The sequence below is a fragment of the Tauraco erythrolophus genome, chromosome 11 (genome assembly GCF_009769465.1).
Source record: "Tauraco erythrolophus isolate bTauEry1 chromosome 11, bTauEry1.pri, whole genome shotgun sequence".
Taxonomy (NCBI): domain Eukaryota; kingdom Metazoa; phylum Chordata; class Aves; order Musophagiformes; family Musophagidae; genus Tauraco; species Tauraco erythrolophus.
This window is the reverse complement of record NC_141475.1, coordinates 17,744,963-17,765,974: the sequence shown is the minus strand read 5'-3', so window position 1 is coordinate 17,765,974 and position 21,012 is coordinate 17,744,963. Positions and strand designations below refer to the sequence as shown.

The window sequence follows — 21,012 nt, the reverse complement described above, 5'->3', positions numbered from 1 at the left end:
GGCTGTTTTTATGCTTCTTTTGCAGTCACTGGAGTGAAGTAGATTCCCCCAGTGGATGATTCATCTCCCCTGTTTTAGGCTTCAATATTAGAAAGGGATATATGACCCTGTGGAGAGGCATTTCACAGAGAGAGTTTAAGCACCTCCAGCTAGCCAAGATAAATGCCAATCCATGGTGTCAGGAGAAGCCGAGTTAATTTTCCACCCTTTGCTGTCCCCGTGTGTCAGTCTGTCTTGGTGGACCATGCAGAAGAGTGGCTGAGTTAGGACGAGAGATGCTGTACCGGATCTTTGAACTGGCAGCCGCTGGAAACGCTGCACCCTGGGTTCAGCCCACCAGTAGTTGCCAGGTGTCTGCCTTTCGAGGAAGAAGGGTTGTTTCATTCCTATCCTGGAGTAAATAGTGACCAAAATGCTCAAAAAAGGCAGCCCCAGCTAGAGCTGTGGTTCTCAACCTGTGCTCTGCAAACCTCGGGGGTCCGTGGATCTCTCCTAAGGTATCTAAGAAGAATTCAGTGAAAGGTAACTTAAAAAAAAACATGTTTATTGTCAGTAGATTAACTCTCTCTGTAAAGGAGCTTGTCTCTTCTGAAAAACATTTAGGGGCTGCCAAGCATAAAGGTTGAAAACTGCTGAGCTGGAGTAATGTATCTTTATATGTGATAATTTGACAGCTAAAGGGCTAAAGCTATTCAACTGTACCTTTATGAAAAATGCCTGGAGAATTGAATAGAATGTGGTAAACTTTGTGTTGGCATTTTTGATCCGGTCTGTGAAGCTGAATAACTGAAGAGATTCTATAGAAAATACGCTACAAATGCACAAAATAAAAGGAGAATGAAGTCTTTTTCATAAGGGTTCCAGCTGATCATATAGAATCATACTACTGCTGCAGACTGTAGTTAATTCTGTACTCTTTTTACAATTTAACCCCAGCAAATGGCATAGAATCATAGGGTAATTTCTGTAGAACAACAGGTTTCATCCCTTGTACCTATGTGATGACTTTTTAGTTGTAGGTATACATTGAATTTAGTTTAAGAGCTATGTAAATAATTTCTACAGAATGAAGAATCACACAGATACTCAGGATTTTGGGTTTCCCCATCAGGGTGGCTTTAAATCCAGACACTCAGCTTTGACAGTCAGACCCCTTGGACAGCATGGGTTTATCACAACACCGTAGACTTCTCATATGATGGTTGGTACAAGAAACTCCTGCAAATGTTTATAAACTTTCACTGCATTTAAGATGACAGGGCAGGAGTTACCAAGCAAAATGATTCCCCTCATGGTTACACATGGTGACTTCTTTAAGGCGAAGTGGTTTGGGTTTTTTTTTCCTCCCACATTGATTGAGTTTTACTTGATTTTGTCAGTATTAGTTCACCTTTATTTGAACTGCTGGATAATTCATTTGTAGAAGAGGCAGTACATTTAGGTACTTCCATCTGTGTTTAAACAAGGCTCTTGTGCTTTCCCCATTAAAAAAAAAAAAAAAGATTTTGTGTTATAATGCTTGTGGTAGATGAGGTTCTGAATTTAACTCCTTCCTACTCTAGTTTCTCTTAACAACTCTGCATTATCAGCACCTGGGGTTTCTAGTTTACTCTCTCCTTGCAAATATGAATTTGCAAGAAGAGGTTGATGGTAAGTAGCGTGGTTCTAATTTGCACTTGCGAAGTGTGTCAGACAGTTTCATCTAGTGCGTGGCGAGCAGAGGAAAGCCTGTCTTCCTCTGAAAACAGCCCTCAGAGGATGTCGGAGAGCGTGTTTGGCTGCGATAGTCACTTGCAAGTGCAATATGGTTTTGAAATGAGCTGTCCAGGAGCTGCTGGAGGAAGGGATGCCTGCACTCTTGTGAATCCACTCTTTGTCTCTGTCTTCTCCTTCTTCTTTCTCCTATTTCTACTTGTTTTTGTGCTTCTGAGCTGTCACTTCAATGTGCTTTAGGATGAGTCTACTTCGTTGCGCTGGTAGAGGTTCTGTGGACTCATTTGGATGACACATTTGCGACAGTCATCTGTTTTGCTGTGGCTGTACACAGAGATATAGGTAGCCCTTTCCAGCTTTCTGTTCATTGCTCCCTCTCCATCTACCTGGCATCTTTATAGCCTCATCCAACCCTCCTATCCTCCTAGTGCCTTCCAGACATCTGTTGAAATCACTCTTCCTCGTGGTATCTGAGTATCCTTTTCTCATCCTTCTGCACGTGCCTGTCCTCAGAGCAGGAATCTTGTCCATAGTTCACTTGTGTTTATAAAGTCTTTTCTTAATCCATTAATAATCTAGAGGTTTAAGCCCGGGGTGATATTTGAGTACATGGCTGGACATAGAGAAGGCTGGACTGTGGCCACCCTTCTCTCTCCCAGGCAAAAGGGCAGAAGATTAATGGTAATACCTCACCTGTGCCCTTGCTCAGGAGCTACAGCCAATGTTCCTCTTTGCACCCCCATAAATCATCAGTGCTCCAGAAGTGTTGAATTCCCTCTAACCTGTCCTATTTCTCTACTACACCACATTAGCTAGCCTTACACCCTCTTCCTCCCCCTAAAGCCCAGCTTTCATCACACACTTGCCCAGCACCCTCAGAGGAATTCAGAATGAGTCACGCAGGGTGCCTCTGGGGACTCCTACTGATGCAAACTTCCTCCTCAAGGCAGCCTGTGGTTTGAATGCCACAATGCAGCTGGTACTCGTTAGCTCAAGCCTTTGCTGTGAAGTTGATGGCAGAGCTGAGTCTCTGGCCCAGGAACCCCCATCTTGCTGCCTCCTTTCGCTAGGCTCTGGTGCTGGAGGGGAGATGTCCTCTTTGCAGTGTCAAACATGAGAGCTGCTTAGAGCCTTTCAGAGTGCCAGTCAATAGGCAGTGAAAGGCTTTTTGGAGGAAGGGGTTATTATTCGTTCTTCAGGTGTTTTCCAGTCCAGGCATCAACACATTAAGTGCGGTGTTATGTGAATGTTTACATGTAAGATTAAAGTCCCCTCATTCTTAGGATGGAATAGACTTCCATTGCAAGAGCTTTGCTAGTGGTCTGTCATCATGTACTTCCAGAGCCTGCATTCAGAAACATAAGATGTGATGAATAGGGCTCATTTATATTGTTTTGGTTTGGGCTTTCCCCCTCCCCTTGATAGACCATTGTATTTCTCGCTCTTCACATGGAAAAAAAACATACTTTTCTGGTGGTGATTACACAGTGCCCCGTTGTAGACCTTTCATCCCATTACAGTAAGTGGGCAAACTACTGTCATTTAGAAGAATGAAATAGGTGAAGAAATGGGAAGGTTTCTAGCACACCTGGGCATAAATGCCAAGCCGACGTGGGAGAATAATTCCAACAGAGCACAAATTTTCTGGCTAGCAATGAGCACTGGTGCAGTTGTGCTCTGAAGGAGGGATGGAAGTGTTTCAGAAGTAGGAGAATGAGACAATATTAATGGAGGGCTACAGACCCTTAACCTGTCTCTGCCCTTGCAGTTCAACTGAGACACACTTCAGCTCTTCCTTGCTCTCAGTTTCAAAATCTCTTCGGCTGTCTATGTGCTGCCTTGTCAGGGATCTGTTGTCAAGGTCAAGATTTGAATACATTGACGTGTTTTTTCTCCAGCAGAAATTTTCTGCTTTATTATTCCCCACCTCTGCATACACACCTTTTACATCTCTCAAAACAGATTGATGCGCTCTGTACCTGTAGTACTGCATTCAGCTCTGGGGCTCCCAATATAAGATGGTTATGGAGCTGTTGGAGCGAGTCCAGAGGAGGGCCGCAAAGATGATCCGAGGGCTGGAGCACCTCTCCTATGAAGACAAACTGAGAGAGTTGGGGTTGTTCAGCCTGGAGATGAGAAGGCTCCAGGGAGACCTTCTAGCAGCCTTCCAGTACCTAAAGGGGGCCTACAGGAAAGCTGGAGAGGGACTTTTTGCAAGGGCTTGTAGTGATAGGGCAAGGGGTAATGGCCTTAACCTGAAAGAGGGTAGATTTAGATTAGATCTAAGGAATAAATTCTTCCCTCTGAGGATGGTGAAACAATATACCAGGTTGCCCAGAGAAGTTGTGGATGCCTCATCTGTGGAAGTGTTCAAGGCCAGGTTGGATGAGGCTTTGAGCAACCTGATCTAGTGGAAGGTATCTTTGCCCTTGGTGGTGGGGTTGGAACTAGATGATCTTTGAGGTCTCTTCCAACCCAAACCATTCTATGATTCTTATTTGTCTGGTTTTTATAGTGATTCCTCATAGGGGCTTTACTCTCATGGGAGATTTGCCCTGAAGGTATAATTGCAGGAGTAACGTCTTTACCAGTGCATCAGCAAAAATGAGTTTGCACATCACTAGGGAAGAGCTACCAGTTGGATAGTAGAGCTTTCCTATTGCCTTGGTAGACTTGCCTGATTGTCTATGGACTAGAATTTGAGTGGCTTATTCTTGTCTCCCTTTTCTTCATACGTGGTGGTTGCCAAATGTTGGTTGGGGGATCTGCCTTTCTCTTGCCTCAAGATGGAAGGTGAGTTTGGTACCCTTGGAGGCCCAGGGAAATGGGTGCTTGAAGTTCCTCCCCAGCCGCTGGCCTGGGTTCGTCTGGCAGCAATTTATTGCCGCCATCTGCTGACCAGGCAGAGGATTTCTCTGGCCCGGGTAGAGCTTGTGCATGGGGTGTCCCGGTGAGCCCCCACCGCTCTCTCCCCTGGCCTGTGGTCCCAGCAAGAGCATGATGGGGCAGTAGGCAGAGGTCAGGGTGCCTGCATAAACCAGGAACAGCTGGGGACAAATACAAGATTGGTCATTTAGGGAAAGGTGGCATGTGCCTTAGAGTGAGCACAGCCATCGGTAAGGGCTGGGCTGGGCTGACTTTGGGCTGCTGTGAACTTACAGGTTGTCAAGCAGATCACAGGTGAGATCAAGTCCAGTACAGGAAGTTTGGATGAGATATAACCTCATATAACTACGGTGTTAAGTGCAACAGCAAAGAAATACTGTCAAACTGCATGTCTTCACTTTAATACTTCTCTGTACAGGAAGGCATGAAATTCAGGTACTCTTCCAGAATAAAGGAAAATAAAGAGAGGCAAGAAATTTTACCTAATCCTAAACTCCAGGAATTCAAGTTTGCTCTTCTTTGATTTAGTGAAAAGACTTAATGGTGATCTTCAGTGTTCTTTAAAAACTATTTCACATGGTTAGCTCTTCAACAAAGACATCCTTTCACACCGGTGTTTTTGGGCATGAGATTTAAATAAGAGGTAAGCCAGACAAACAAGTGCATTAAACAGAAGGATGTACGATGCCTATTAGGACAGTGTCACTGTACTAAATCTTCATTTGGTGGCCAAATCGCAGAACTGGCAGCACTTGCTGTGAACCTCTTCCCTGGCTGCCCAAGCAGTGCCGTGCCCGGGGCGCCGGTGCAGGGTTACACGGTTCTGTGGTGGGAGCCAGCTTCCGAAGCTCTCAGGAATGTGGCCAGCTTTCTGCCCTTTAATGAACCACATGTAGCATTTGCCTTCTCTGGGGTCACTCCAGGCTTTCAACCAGCAGTGCTTAGGAGCGGAGCCAGGGACAGGGACACCTCCGTATTTTGCTTTGATCTAAGTTAATTCTTACGACTTGGGAGCTGCTTTTAGGCCATCCCATTCTGCTGCTTCCTGTGTTGTTAAAGGAGCTCCCATGTTGGGGGCAGTACCCTACAAGTGCTCTAGGGACCCAAGGAATCTCATGTCTCTGTGGAGAGTGTAATATCATTTTCTCTCTTTTTCAAAACATCCTCATTTTGACAGGAATGCATGGGATTTCCCCTAATTATTCTCCAGAAAGTCTCCCTTTTTCTTGCATTTATCACATTTTAGTTTCTTTGTTGTTTGGAGGTGGAGGAGACAACTCCAAGGAGAGACAAAGTGGTGCGCGTGACAGTTCTGCTTGGCTGCCACGGTGCAGTCCCTGTTCTGTAAGAGCAGGGAAAGGTTGCTATTACCATTTTATCCCATGTGGTCTTAGATACATTCCTGCTTTCCTAAGCAGTTTGAGTTGCTGTGCAGATGTTACTGTAAAACCCCCATCTCCACTTAACCCCTTGCTGCGTGACCTGATGCCCGTGCATCCCTCCCGCTGACGCTGCGGCTCTCTCTCCTTGCTCACCAGGGCACCGGGACCTTGAGCAGCTCCGCCGCCACCGCCCCGTCTGTGTCCACCCCGGTCACTGGCCACAAGCGGATGATCATCCCCAACCAGCCTCCCCTCACCGCCACCAAGAAGTCCACCGCGAAGGGCCCGGGGCAGCCGGCACCCATCCCGGTGACTCCCATCGGCACCCTGAAGCCACAGCCGGTGCCGGCCTCCTACGCCACGGCCTCCACGCCGAGCCGGCCAGCCTTCAACGTGCAGGTGCGGACGGCGCAGCCCAGCCCGCACTACCAGCCGCCTGGCGCGCCGCCCGGGCACTACGGCAGCCTGGGGCCCGGCCAGCCCTACGCCCCGCCACCCGCCCGCCCGCCCGGTGCCCCGCAGTACGGCCCCCCGCAGCCCCGCGCGCCCGACTACGGCTACGCCCCGCCGCCCGCCCGCCCCTCGGAGCCCACCTACGGCTACGCGCCTCCGCAGGGCCGCTACCAGGAGCCCTACTACGGCGGGTACGGCGGCAGGAATGGCTCCGAGGCGCCCTACGTGCCGCAGGGCACCTGGAAGGCCGAGCCAGCGTATCCCGCAGGTAACGCCGTGGGCCAGGCTCCTCCCGGGCTCTACCAGCCACCCAGCACGAAGAAGACCTACATCACTGACCCAGTGCTGGCCCCGCAGCCATCTGCACTGCAGCAAAAGGTAGGAGGTGTGAGGCTTGCTGGCCTCCCCGAGGAAACGGAGAGCCACACGGCTGAACATGCCTCGGGACCCTTCCGGAAAGGCGGTGTGGGGGGTTAATGATGCCTGTGGGGGCTTGGGGCAAGGCTCTCTCTGTACGGCTTCTTAAAAGCTGGAAGATAAGTTGTAGATGCCCTGTCCTGGGAAGTATTCAAGGCCAGGTTGGATGAAGCTTTGGGCAACCTGGTCTAGTGGAGGGTTTCCCTGCCCATGGCAGGGGGATTGGAACGAGATGATCTTTGAGGTCCCTTCCAACCCAAACCATTCTATGATTCTGTGATTCTATGAAGTAGGGAACTCGTGTCTGGTTTGAAAAGAGGCTTTTGTAGGGGCTTAGAAACACTGTCAGCCTCGAAGGGCGAGACGGTGTCACGTGCAGAGATGCGGTGTCACCCCGTGGGCAGAGGGATTTTCATCCCTCTGACATGCCATTACCCGAGGAGCTCACTGACCATTCCTCCGTACAGCGCCACTGCACTTGGATCTTTCCTTCCAGGCCCTCCCAAGATCAAACAAGAGGTTGGGTGTGAGCTTCTGCTCTGTGTGCTGTGAACACCTTTGGTTCACCGGACAAATCTTTCCTCTTCTCAGGCAGCTAGGAGGTACACAGGAGGCTGGTTTTGCTTGTGGTTCAGAGCAATAGCAGAGGTTGACCTCTGGTGTGTTGCTGTTTAAAAATCACTTATCGCTGAAACCACATGGAAATGAGTTCCCACAGAGCTTGGCTCTGATTTTCCTCCCAGGTGATGGTACGGCAGGTGGCCTCCATCCACCTGAGCTGGTGCCTGCACCTCACAAAGTGAAGCCAATTTGAAATAGAAAGTTAAATTTGTCTGACTGGTTTCTCTGCCCAGACTTTGGCCCTGGCTGGCTTTTGTCCCTTCTGCTCATGGCCATCTCTAATGTGGCTCTGGGGGGACACAGGCACTGTAGCTTTGTAGGGTCCTTGTAGTGTATGACAGGCTTAGGCTCCACCGGAGAGTGAGGACAGCCAAGCCCAGGCGGAGAGACAGTGAACCCATCGCTGCCCAGACTCACGCTGGCTCGTCTCAGCATGTCCCTGCTCTTCGGCTTGTGGGTGCTTACAGGGAAAAAGGGAAAAGCTTCTGACATATAACAGAAAGTCTGTCCTTTTGGCATTTCCTTCACTAGAAGCATACAGACTGTTTTCTCTGAATTCCAGATTTCGTGACAGGGAACTTTTGAAGGCAAAGATGTTTCTCCAGGCAGTTGAGAAAGGATAATAAATTACAAAAGTCCCTGAAATATTATCTACTAGCAGCTAAGAAACTGCTTTTTCTCTTTTCTTCTCCTTCCTTACCAAGAAGCTAGGAGTGGGGAGAGAAGTAATAAACTCTCGGTTCTGCAGGTACTTGGTATAGAGCTTAGATTGGAAAGTAGTGAAAGACACAAAATTTGCAAATAGCCTTAACTGTTGTAAATTGTTGTGGTTCCAGTGGAGACACTGGGGAAATGCTGAGGTACAGCAGATCCGTATTTAGACTTTTATAGATACAAGTAGGCTTATATATAAAAAAAAATTTAAAACTTCAGTTCAGTCAGCATCTCTATGGAAACGCAAATCATCCCGAACCACAAACAGCACAAGCCTGTTAGTCTCATTTGCATTACAAAGCTGGAGGGACAATTTAATTTAGCTCAAGTTTGGGGTTTCATGTATGCACATATATATATATTTATTTATGTATATATGTTTGTGTGTGTGCACGTGGCATTTGCAAGTACACATGCAGAAATACTTCATATATATCTCTATAATTTCAATTCTTCTGCAAAACAGACTATTATCTGCTTGGTGATAAATCCCTCCAGAACTTCCATTCCTTTCCAGCCTGCTAAATATTTACATTTTTACCTATTTCACTTTTGAACTTACAACTCTTCTCTAACATGTTGGTGGCAGACTCTGCTTGATTGCTGCTTTGTAACATATATTGTTTAATTGGTGAAGAATCAGAGACAATCTTACAGTCTAACAGAATAAAACACTGTGTGCTTTGCCAGTGAAGCAACGTTGTCCAGTTTTACTGCATGCTGTTCTCTTCCTTCACAGACTAACTCATTCATAAAATCAGCTTTTGTAATTATTTTATTTAAAGGGAAAAAACGGAAGGCTGTGTTAGAGCCATATATCTGATAGGGAGAATTGTCACTGTAATTTCACTTGTTGGCTACAATGTGAATTTTGATGTATTTTCCTACACACAACTGGCTTCCGTGTTTTGTTGTGTTTTCCCTTTTCAAGGTTGATTTGAGGCCTTTCAGTTAAGGAAATTGATTTGAGAAGCTGAGGTAAAAAGCAGGCATTAATAAATATCACAAAAAATGCAAGACGACCTTTAGTAATTTTTCTTCTTGTAAAGGGATGATCTTAAAATATAAAACAATTTCTAAATGTATTCAAAAAAGTGTATTCTTAATTTTGAAGGCACTGTGTGTGCAAAATATTAAGGATATTGTAACAAATCCGTCTCAGATTAGAAGTTTATGGTCCTTAAATCTAATACATACCATGATCCATCACTGTGAGAGGTAAAATTTTTCATTAAATTTGTTTAGGGTTTTTTAAAGGTTAAAAAAAAAAAAGTATGTTTATATTTTGCATTCTGGCCAGGAAGAGGTTCACAGTACTGTGGCTCTGTGTTTTTTGCTGTGTACTAATCATGTTGAAGTCATTGCTGATCCAAAATAAATCTGGATCGGTATGGGAACAGCAAATAATCTGTACTGGTTCTTAAAGCCCACTGAGAACAATGAGTTTTACTCACAACGCTGCGTTGCGTTCTGTCCTTGGGCCAGTTGTGGAAGGGAGAGTCATGCATGTTAAACCTCTGTGCATTTGAGGCTTTTGTAGCACCCCGTCTAGCATTAATGTCCAAGTCCTAGTGAGGAAACAAACTGATGGAGCACATGTCCTCATTTAAACCTTCATGTGCTTCAAGGGCATTCCTGGCCAAAAACCTCAGGAGCTTTCTCCTCGGGATGGCAGGTGGTGGGGATTTCTGTAGGAGCAGCAGTGGAGTTGTCATGAGACCATCACAGAAACTTGTGACACGACCGGCTACTCTCACGCCTTTTGCCAGTGGTGCTGTGCCTGCTCAGACCAAGTCAAAATATGAAGCCTCTCTCTTAACTTCTCCCCTCCCAGAGACCAGAGAGCACAAGACCAGGGCAACTCATTAGGTATGCCGATTTCTGGCACCTCGATGTCCACAGTAGAAAACAGAAATGGCAAAGCCAGTTTCTGACATGGAGAATTCCTGCAAGTTTGCCCTGTGACCAAAACATAGAATCATAGAATGGTCTGGGTTCATCTAGTTCCAACCCAATGAAACTCCCGCCACCAGCTGAGCTATCATCACATGTTTCTGTGCTGGACTGGTTAAGACACCAAATACCCTCATCAAGCTCTCCTGTCTTCAAATAGGTCTAAGTCCTTTCATGATTTTTGGTCATGTTTGAGTGTTTTTGAGACATTACTGCATGTCTCTCAGGTGGCTTAGTGGACCTTTCAGGGACCTCATGTGACTCCTGGTGTATTTGAGGGGTCGCCACTGTAGACACTTGAGAGATCTGTTCTTCTTGTATCTCAGATGGGGACCACATTCCCTCCCAAAGGCACCTGGACATTTTCAGCATCCAAAGGGGGTGCTACTGAAATCACTTGAGGCAGCTTGTGGTTTTGGTCCAGAATGGTGGAAATCTGAACAAAAACATTGATCTCTTGAGAGCAATCTGCCGATTTGGGGAGGACAAATGCGTCTTGTAGCTTTGATTTAGTATAGCATCCAAATCCATGCTCCTTGGCTGCAGATTTGCTGGAAGGAGCAAGGGAGCAGTGTCCCTTTGGTAGCTGTGCCTGTTCTCGCTAACGTGGCACAAGTGTACGAGTTCCCTACTGCACGTATCCCACACCAGCCAGGAGTCCTGTTGTCCCCGTTTACATATGTGCAGGCATCGGTGCGTATGGAGCATGACGTCCTTTTCAGACAGCCCTTCAGGGTTGTGCACCACTCTAGGTGAGCACCGTGGAAGTTAAGTGGGGAGATAGCTGGAAATCAGGAGGTAAAGTTAATGAGGCAGCTCATGCTTTTGGCATGGTTTAGGTGGTGGTGACTGCTGGTGATTAGCAGACCTCAGCCACCGCATCGTTTCCGCACTGCTGGAGGTGGCGTTTCTTTGCTGCCTGCTGCAACCAGCATCGACACGGTCTCATGAAACTTGCAGTGCCCAAAAGGAGACTCGCTGTTTTCTCATTTTACACAGCTTTTGTCATTTTTTCCACTGATTTAATACTTGCAATGGAGACATTCGCTTGGAAGTTTCATCTTTGCCTCAGAAACATCTGCTCACCAGTGTTCTTTGCTATGACTGATGCACTTCTCTTGTTCTGGTTTAATAATTTTTACAGTCTGCCATCACTCACATAAAGTAGATACCTCCGGCACTTGCGTTTGAACTGAGACTAATGCTCTTGCTGTTTGCTGTTAATCTAGTGACTAGGAATTTTTTGTTCTCTGCAGATGAATAAATGCAATCTGCCAGATTCCCTCCTGCTGTCACAGGGATATATTCTTCCTTAACGTTGCTTTTTACTTGTGGAGAAAGACAGGCAGCTTGCTGTACACTACCTGCCTCCCCCTGAGTGTCTTTTCCTCTAGAATCTCTTATATCCACCCAAGGGTCCTCTTCTCAAAAGTCACGTATCGAAAATTTCCAGTGGATGGGACTCAGAGACAGTGTAAAATGATGGTTGAAGCTGGTTTTCTGTCAATGTGAGACAGTGGCTTCCCAAAGTTTTAAAATGCTAGAATAAAGCAAAACCAAGTAAAATGAAAAAAGCTTATTTAAAATATTCTACTTTGGCATTTAATGGATTAAAAAAAGACACAAAGCTCATGTAAAATGAAATAAAAGGTGAAATTCTGAAATTCAGAGTTGAATTTGTGATTTTAACGTGACATTTCAAAATTTCCAGATGAATATGCAGTTCCTTTCTACCCTGAGAATAGCAACAAATGTCAAAATGTTGACATTCTTCACAAAACAGTAATTCCGAGTTCTAACCAGCACTAGCTGTATATCAGCTGCTGACTCTGTCATTGCTTCTGGGTGGATTAAATTAAATGCTGTTGCTTCTGTTAAAACGAGGAGGAGGGGAGGAAGGCAGTGGTGTCTAACAATGAGATGAGAAGCTCAGAGTTAGGTCTTGGTGGTACTCTGTGTCATTGAGAATGATGTTTTCCTCTGCAAGGTGCTATAAATTTCTGCATCAAAATCTTTGTGGATTTTTTCAGAATTTTCAGGTGAAAAGATGCTGGCAAGAGATGCAAAGAGGTGTTTTCAGAAGAGCATGCTTATCCTGGCTACAGGAATCTGACAGAGTCTGGTTTATACCCTAAACTTTTGAAAGAGCCCAATTCTTGGCTTGAAATGTGTTAGACATTTTCGTTTCAGAACTTTACTCTTTGTTCTTTGTATTATATTTCTATTATTTAAGCTTTGTGTTTTATTTTTATTATTTAAGTACTCCATATACTAGCAGGAGCCAGCTGATGACAGAGCAATTAATCAAATTTATCTCTTAGGAATCATATATTTGAGTTGCTTTCCTGAAATAGAGAAACAACGCGTTGCCAAACGATTACCTTGAAGTTAAAGATAACAGGGAGCCTGCAGTTACAGGAGTAAGTCAGGTCAGCATATACTGAGAAACCAACTTACATTTACAGCTTCACGCTGCAACTTTTGCAGCTTTAGCCTTTAGGCAGCCACAATGGGTTAGTAATATAAGAGGAATAATCGAGAAAGAGGCTTTTGGCATAATACCTGGATGTTCTTTCTTGCTCCTTCTTAAAATAAGCTGAGGACAATGCCTCCATACATGATAAGGCATGAGGCAACCTTGAAGTTAATTAAGGGCTCTGTTTCTGTGCTGTTTAACTCTTAATAACCAAGTGTCTACCTTGGTTACTACAAGGTACTACAGATACTGCCAGATCATGTTACAGTCTAACAGATAAGGATATTGTATCTGAGGCCATAAAATGTAGTGGTATATCTTGTGATATGTATAGTGATACCTATACCTATAGGTATATTTACCTATAGGTGGAAAGGAACATCTGATGGGGAAGCTGTCTGCTTTTTGAGCAACAGTGCTTGCCTGAACCCTGGGGCTGGCTGAGCTCAAGTCCCTAGTGGGCAGCCTGGTCTGTGGCATGATGAGGCGAGTGCAGTTGGCCTTGGTACTAGTTTACAGCTTTCAGTTCAAAAAGCAGCACCCATAAAAGTGAGTGCCACTTAATTCGCAGGCATACTCTGGCTGTTGTGTGGGATGGTGCCGCTGATCACTGAAGGAGCTGTTTCCTTCCGTTTTAAAATACACTTGAGTCCAACCACATCATAATTCTTCCAAAGCCAAGGCATCAGAGCGCCTTCATAGAGGTGAAGCTATTCTTCTATCAAATAACCTCTGTGTTATTGTCAAGTTTATTGCAATGAAGCTGAGACATGAATGGGTAGGGAAACTTGCCCAAGCTTAGGCACCAATTGAGGAGAGCTGGGGAGAATGAGGAGCATCTTGATGGCTCGTCTGCTTGAGATGAGAAGGCCTCTGGCTGCCCTGTTGCCGTGAAACTCTTTGTGCTTATGACCCCATGGTAATGCCAGTGTTAAGACGAGGAACTGCTCATGGTGATGCTTTGGGTGATGTGGTATTTTGGTCACGTCATTTGGAGTGGATCATCCTACATTTGGGTGATTTTCCCTCTGACCTCTGTGAAGCATATTTGTGGTCTTAATCCAGTTCTCACTGGCACATTGACACATATTATAGTAATGGTTTGTTGCCAAAACACTGCTTTGAGTAGGGAGCTGTGCAGAATTTAAAAGATGATTCGTTTCTCCGTTGATGGGCATGGTTGTCCACAACTAGACTCTTGAGCCTAGTATTTCTATGAGTAGCCAAGTTGGAAAACGGTCATGGTGCATAGTGAGCAGTGCAAGCCACTTAGGATCCCACCTAAAATAGACATTCAGTTACAAAGAGTAGAAGGTAGTCTGTAATGGCTGCTGAGATAATATATTTTCCTCCAACAGTAATGGTAAGAAATAATTGATAATATATGGTTACATTTACTGATCGTTAACACTCTGGTACTAAACTAACTTAAGCCTCCACATAATGGGCTTCCTGTTAAGATTTACCTCTGGATAACTATAGAGAAACACAATAGAGTAAATTAAATAGCAGTCTTTGGAAAAAAAAAGTTAAAAAAAAGAAGAAGAGGAGGTTTCCTATCACAAGCTGAAAGAACTCCTGCAAGGCAAACAGAATCTGCAATTATACTGACAGTTTTGTTCTTAAATGAAAATAATAGTGAATTATAAAGCTGTAAAATTGTTTTCACAACAATATTTTGTTTTTATAACTCATACTATTTCACTTAGTAGCTGCCTGGCTCCAGAGCAAGTTACATAACATGATATTATGAATATAGTGCCTCAACTTTTTGTCTAGGGAATTAATTTAGTGGCTCTAAACTTTCCAATCACATTTTCTTCTTTATTCCAGACGCAGTGTATTCTCTCTGCTTAAAAAAATACCGGATGAACTGTGTCTTGCTTGTAGCAGAGTAGTATGTACCTCTTTATCCACATTAATAGGGCAGTGACTTAGTTTTACATGGATCCTCAAAATAGTCCAGATCGAAATGTGCTGTCTAAAGTCAACTACATAAAACAAGTCAGAAGAGTGGAGCTGCTGCGTGTTAGCCGATCAATCTAGCATTAGCAAGGATTTTCCACCGTGTGGTTTAGCACCAGTGCAGACAGATGAATTATTACTATTGTCAGTATCACTCATCCCCCCCCAATTAAATCTTTTTCTAAACAAACAAACAAAATTTCCTCAAATTAATTGGCAGTAACTTAAACTGACGTATTAGGATTACGTTAGTCCTCCATAAAATGATGATCACCTGAGTTATAAAAGAGCAGATTAGCTATAATAATTTTTGTCCCATTATTGCCTAGTTAGACTCTATTTTACCAACACTTTTCAGGGGTTTTCTCCAGCTTCACGAGAGCCGTTCGCTCATGAAATGATTCATCTTCCTTTCTGTTGTTGTGAGAAAGCTTGCTGTAAAAACTCAAGGCTTTTTCAAGGGAAAAAAAAATGCATAAGTGACCAAGGAAGCTTCTGCTGTGTATTTGCTGCTCATGGATTACTTCTAGGCTGTCACTGGGAAGGCCGGTGGGGTTTATTTTTCAGTCTAAGTTGGACAACAGAAGAAATCTCTGGTGACGAAGTGCCCTGCAACATTTGTACTCTTGTAAAACACAGTTTCATGAGTATCTTGCAAACTTAAAGTCCCAGGTGACTCTCATGTTCCCCTGGTCTGATGATCAGCATCAGAGAGGTGTCCTGTGCCTCCTTCTCCAGCTTGTGGAGAATAGAAGGCGGCTCTTCTATTTTCTTTCCCACATCAAAGTCCTTTCTCCCTCCTGTTAAGCAACACTTACTTGTGACCTCTCTTCCCTGAGGCAGCATCCCAAGAACGTTCTTTAGAAACACACCAATTCTTTCACGGCCTCATTTGCGTACTTCAGTTAAAACTTTCTCCTAAATCCATTTCCTTAACTGCACTCCCATAATCTAGATTTTTCACTACTTCTATGTTTTTCCACATCATTTTCCCTGAGGTTGCTTGTTCCTCAAGGCTTAAGCTTCAACTTCGGGCTTTTCCTGCTGTTGAATTTCCAGATCACTGAGTAAGGGGTGGATGAGTCTTTCTAGCAGATTTTAAGCACAAAGAAACAACGCGGTTCTATTGCAGGCAACCATGGCCCTGCAGATAACAGAAGGTGTTGGAAATGCATGTGCTTGTGTTTGTTTTTTTGTGAAATTACTCACCAATAGATATGTCCAAATGCAGTTTTCAGATCTGAATTCAGCTTCCCACCAACCTTTATTTGCCCTTTAACCATCAGGTAACCTTGTGGTGAATAAATGCAGCCTAGCAATTGAAACCATATGTGTAATTAAAAGACTCATAGAACCATAGAATACCAGGTTGGAAGAGACCTCAAGCGTCATCTGGTCCGACCTTTCTTGGCAAAGGCATGGTCTAGACATGATGGCCCAGCACCTTGTCCACCTGAATCTTAAAAGTGTCCAATGTTGGGGAATCCATCACTTCCCTGGGGAGATTATTCCAATAGCTGATTGTTCTCATCATGAAAAGTTTTCCTCTTGTGTTCAATCTAAATCTGCCCAGGAGTAACTTGTACCCATAACCCTTCATCTTTTCCATGTGACTCCTTGTTAAAAGGGAGTCTCCATCTTCTTTGTAGCCACTCTTTAAATACTGGAACATGGTGATAAGCTCTCCCCTAAGCCTTCTTTTCTCAAGGCTGAAGAAATCCAGTTCTCTCAGCTTTCCTCCTATGGCAGACTTCCCAGTCCCTGGATCATCTTTGTGGCCTTTCTCTGGACCCTCTCCAGCCTGTCCACATCTTTTTTGCATAGCAGCGACGAAAACTGAGCACAATGTTCCAGGTGTGGGCTGACAAGCGCTGAGTAGAGTGGGATAGTGACTTCTTTATCTCTGCTGGTGATGCCCTGTTGATGCAACCCAGCATCCTCTTGGCCTTCTTTGCCACAGCAGCACACCGTTCGCTCACATTGAGCTTATTGTCCGCCAGGACCCCCAGGTCGCTTTCCACAGAGCTGCTCCCCAGCCGGGTAGATCCCAGCCTGTGCTGCACTCCTGGATTATGTTTTCCCAGGTGCAAGACTTTACACTGACCCTTGCTGAACTTTGTAAGGTTCTTGTTAGCCCACTCTTCCAGGTCTTCCTGCAGGGTGGCTCTCCCTTCCAAAGTGTCCACTTCCCTACTCAGTTTGGTATCATCAGCAAATTTCATCAGGGTGCTCTTGAACCCAGCGTTCAGATCACTTATGAAGATATTAACCAGTGTTGAGACCAATATGGATCCCTGGGGGGCCCGACTTGTGACAGGTTGCTGGTTTGAAAAGGAGCCGTTGACCACCACCCTCTGGGTGCAACCTGTCAGCCAGCTTCCCACCAGCTACACAGACCACTTGTCTAGATCATAACACATCAGTTTCTCTAGGAAGAAGGCTGTGGGAAACTGTATCAAAAGCCTTGGAGAAAAGAAATTCAGCATAAATTTAAAGAGTGTGAAGATAAGAAAGGTAAAAGGATAAAGACAGCTGGAAGCTCAAGTTCTGTGTGACCTGCTTTTGAATAAACAACATTATATTCCACAGTCAATTATCCAAAAAGTACAATGTGTTCTGTTGCCAAAAAAAGGTTGTCAGATAGAAGTGGTTAGTCAAAAGGACACATGCACTGGAGTGAACATTAGTCTATTGTACTCAGTATAATATTATACAAACAGGACTGGTTTGTTGCTGGCTGCTTTTTTAAGTTTTTTTAATTTTTGACCACAGACAAGATTATGCAGCTTTTTAATATTATTTCATAAACATCTAATTGCAGGCTTCAGCAAGAGGTGCAGGCATTGCTAGGGAAATCAAATAAGGTATGCTCTGTGCAGCCCAGTAATAAGGCTTCCAATACAAAAGTGGAAAAACAAGTCATTAGTTACAACCATCGAACGGAAGAGGTCTAATAGGAGCCACAGGATAAACATTCCATTTTATTATGTCTTCGTTATATGTTTTGCAAGACTCTGTGGTTATAAATTAAAATTGCTTTTTGCAGCAGTGGCTGTAAAAAGTTCAAAATCTGTGAATGTACCTATTATTTTTATTTATATCACAGCAGGCTGCTAGCAAAATGAACTTTTTTTCCTCTTGTTTGTTAGTTAAAAGATGGAAAATGCATACAAATGCATATCTGCAGGCAGCACTCAAAAATGCCCCCCTCCCTCTTTTTTAAAAAAAAAAAAATAAATCAAGATGGCTTCCATTCGAAGTGGGAGAGAAAAGCAGGGGGAGAAACCCAAACATTCTCAGATAAGATTAACTTCATCATTACCCAAGTTGGTGGGGTCTGGTGTTTGTTTAGAAATTTAAATTAATGCTAGCAAAAGCATCCAGATTGTGTACTTTGACAGACGGGACAGGGTTTATACTTGAGACCATGTCACTAACAAAGCAGAAGACTTTCCAGGGCTCTTCTCCAGTTCCACTGGCAGTCTTGAAGACCCTGATTACCAGCCGAAAAAGCAGTGTCAGGACAGGATTTTCCCACGCTGTCTCCTGCCTTCTGAACAGACAGCAGACATGCTGCTGTGAGGGAATGTGTTCAACCTCTGCCTCTCCACCTCAGACTCTTTTCTGAACCTTCCAGCAAAACAATTAATCTGTTTGGTTTTTAATTCAGCTTTTGGAAGTCACTGCCCCAAGGTAACAGCCAGAGCAAGAGATTTGTGGAATGGAGTTTTGTGGTGGTTGAAAACATCTGTTTCTCTTTTTAAAGAGGATATAGAGGACATGCAGTCATAAACCCTCATCTACATCCATTTTGGAGTTAATCATTAACTGTGGGACCACAGGCAGCTCCTCCTCTCGAGGACAGGCTATCCTGTACCTGTACAGTAGATCGGTGGCTTTCACCTTGCAAATCCCAAGCATCAGCAAGTTACTTCTGAGCTGTACTTCCCCCTGATCTATGAAAGCCTCTTGTCGGAAGCTTAAATTCATTATGTGGGGGCCTGCACATCCAAGAGAGAAATAAAAAATGGTGTGAAAATTAGAAGAGGCAGAAAACCACTGCCCTGAGGACTTTCCTACTCTTTCACATTAGCACTCTCTGTGGGCCATTGAGGAGGCAAGGCGATCTGATCTCACTTGGGCTGGGAATTCCTGCTCTAGAGGAGGATGAGGCTCATGAGCATCTTTCTCCAGGGACTGGACAGAAAGAGCCTCCAGGCAGGGACCATGGCACATCGCTAGGATGCATAAGATCAAAGTGAAAAATGATACGTGCTTCTGAGTTTACACAATGCTGTTGCTGTTTCCTGGTTGTTACCATTATAATTTTGCTAGTGTTGCTTAATAATTGTTCTAAATACTAAATAATGCCAAGATATCAATTCTATGGGACCTAGTTGTTTTTCTATCATCAGGAAATTAAAAAAAAAAAAGCACGTTTATTGCCAAGGGACCTGTTTAGAGCAGAAACCTGAATTTTTCGACACAAGCTGAGTTCCTGCAAACTTTGCCTCCCACTGGGCTGACAGTTTCTGAGAAATTATTTTATTTCCTATTTTAGGTTTTGTACAGTGACTCAGTATGCCCTGGAAATACTAACATTCTAGCAATTTTCTCATGTGGTAGCTCAGCTTTATGTCAGAGAAATGGGTACTTATGAGTCCAGACACTGTAACTTCGGACTTAAGTTCTAAAAATAAATGTTTGGTTAACCTTTAGTTGTCAACAACTTTTCTACTGCCACACATGCTAGAAAATGGAGTAAGTGGCCTCACGCAATTCCAGGCACTCTCCATGGTCAACAGAAGTATGTATAGAAGATTAAATACGCTGGTAGTACAGATAAATGCTGTAGCCACTCTTGCCATGTAGTGTGTATGTTTGGTTAGAAGTGTAGAAGTTTGGCTAACTGTTTACTGCGATGAGCAAGTGTGGGTCTAGATTGGCTTTGCGAGCATGCCTGATTTCTCGAATGTCTCCTTTCTCGCCCTAGGCTAGGTGGTTTAACCTTTTTTGCTCTTAGTTTCCTCTGTAAAACGGGTATGATGTTTGCCTCCTGTATCACAGTGGGGGTTTTGAGACTTGATTGTCTGCAAAGTAGTTTTAAAGTCTATAAATGCAGAGTATTATTCCTATTTTCTGTGTGAAAGGCAATTGAAATCATGTGCAGAGCCTCTCACAGCAGGCACAGTGGTTATTTGCAATGAAGGATATTTCTGCACTTTTGTGGGGAAATGAAGAAAAGACCTCTCTTAAATCTGTGGCTATTAAAAACAGTTAACTTTTAGCATTTACACAGTGTTTTATACTTTCGGAACCCTCCTATGAATCTTAACTAAATTCTTCACAAAGCCTCTGAAAGACGTATGTTTCCCCATGCTCGCAGAGGGAGAAGGTAACTCAGCCGGGCTCACATGGCTTTCTGCTCCATCGATCTGCGTCGTGATGCAGTGACAGAGGGATAGCTAGGTACCTGTGCTGAGGAGATAAAAAGGTTGTCTCAGAGGTGGGGAATTAATTAATTAGCCAAGTCATATGGTTTTAAGGATGAATTAGCTTTAGGACAGTGAGGTATATATTGAGGAACGATGCAGCGTTCTGACCTTGGCTGGGTCTGAGGGTTTTGGCAGGATTTAGGATGAATGTGGCCCACTCTCTTATCTGCTGAGTGTGTGCTTAGAGCAGGAATAGACAGTGCCTCACCATGGGGTAAGTCCTTGTTTTGTTGCCAAGCGTGGGGAAAGGCCAGTGAGACTAGGCGTGACTACTAGTGTCCTGGACTTTTCTGCTACTGAAGCATCTGCATGTTTTATGGTGAAGCAGATGCGAGGAATGTGGGAAATGAAGAAAAGTATAGATCTTGTTGCCCAGTGTTCAGGATTGTTCAACCAGTTTCCTTTGGTGTTTGATCTGGGATAGCTCATCTGACATTTGGTGGCCATGTTATGCTGCGTTTGGTTTTAGAAAGCTGTGCAAAAAACTCATTTATGAAAGGAGCTGTTTTGCAGCTGAAGTCAGACTATCTCTGTACAGTAATTCCAGCTGTTGGGAGTTTGAGATGAGAAGCCAAGAATGGAAACACACAAACATCCAAAAAAGCCGCAGCAGGTATGACACTACATATATGAAGCCCATATACAGAATATGTATGGAATAATATTCTAGCAGTGAGTTTGATCTATCCTATGAAGACACTTGAGTTGTAACGTACAGGTTACCATTTTATGATAAGTGTATTGGACCAGAGTGATGTCAGTAGAGCTGTATTAACTTTGGAGCAACTGTGTTGATTTAATAACAACTGAGAGTATAGATGAGAGGCTAACATAGTGTTTGTCATCTGGGGCTCTCAAGCAACAACTAGGAGACTGAATAAATCACTGAGTAGCCTCTTCTCTTCTGTTGCTCCCTGCTCACCTAAAACAATTACAC

The 21,012-nt window shown here is 44.2% G+C and overlaps 1 protein-coding gene across 1 annotated transcript in view; it reads left to right on the top strand.

Moving 5' to 3' along the window:
- Positions 1-21,012, top strand: part of LPP (LIM domain containing preferred translocation partner in lipoma) — a 348,054-nt gene that overhangs the window by 217,403 nt on the left and 109,639 nt on the right. The window contains exon 8 of the mRNA XM_086618391.1: positions 6,138-6,812. Within this exon, the coding sequence (XP_086474517.1) occupies positions 6,138-6,812 (675 nt within the window). The remainder of the gene's footprint in view (positions 1-6,137; positions 6,813-21,012) is intronic.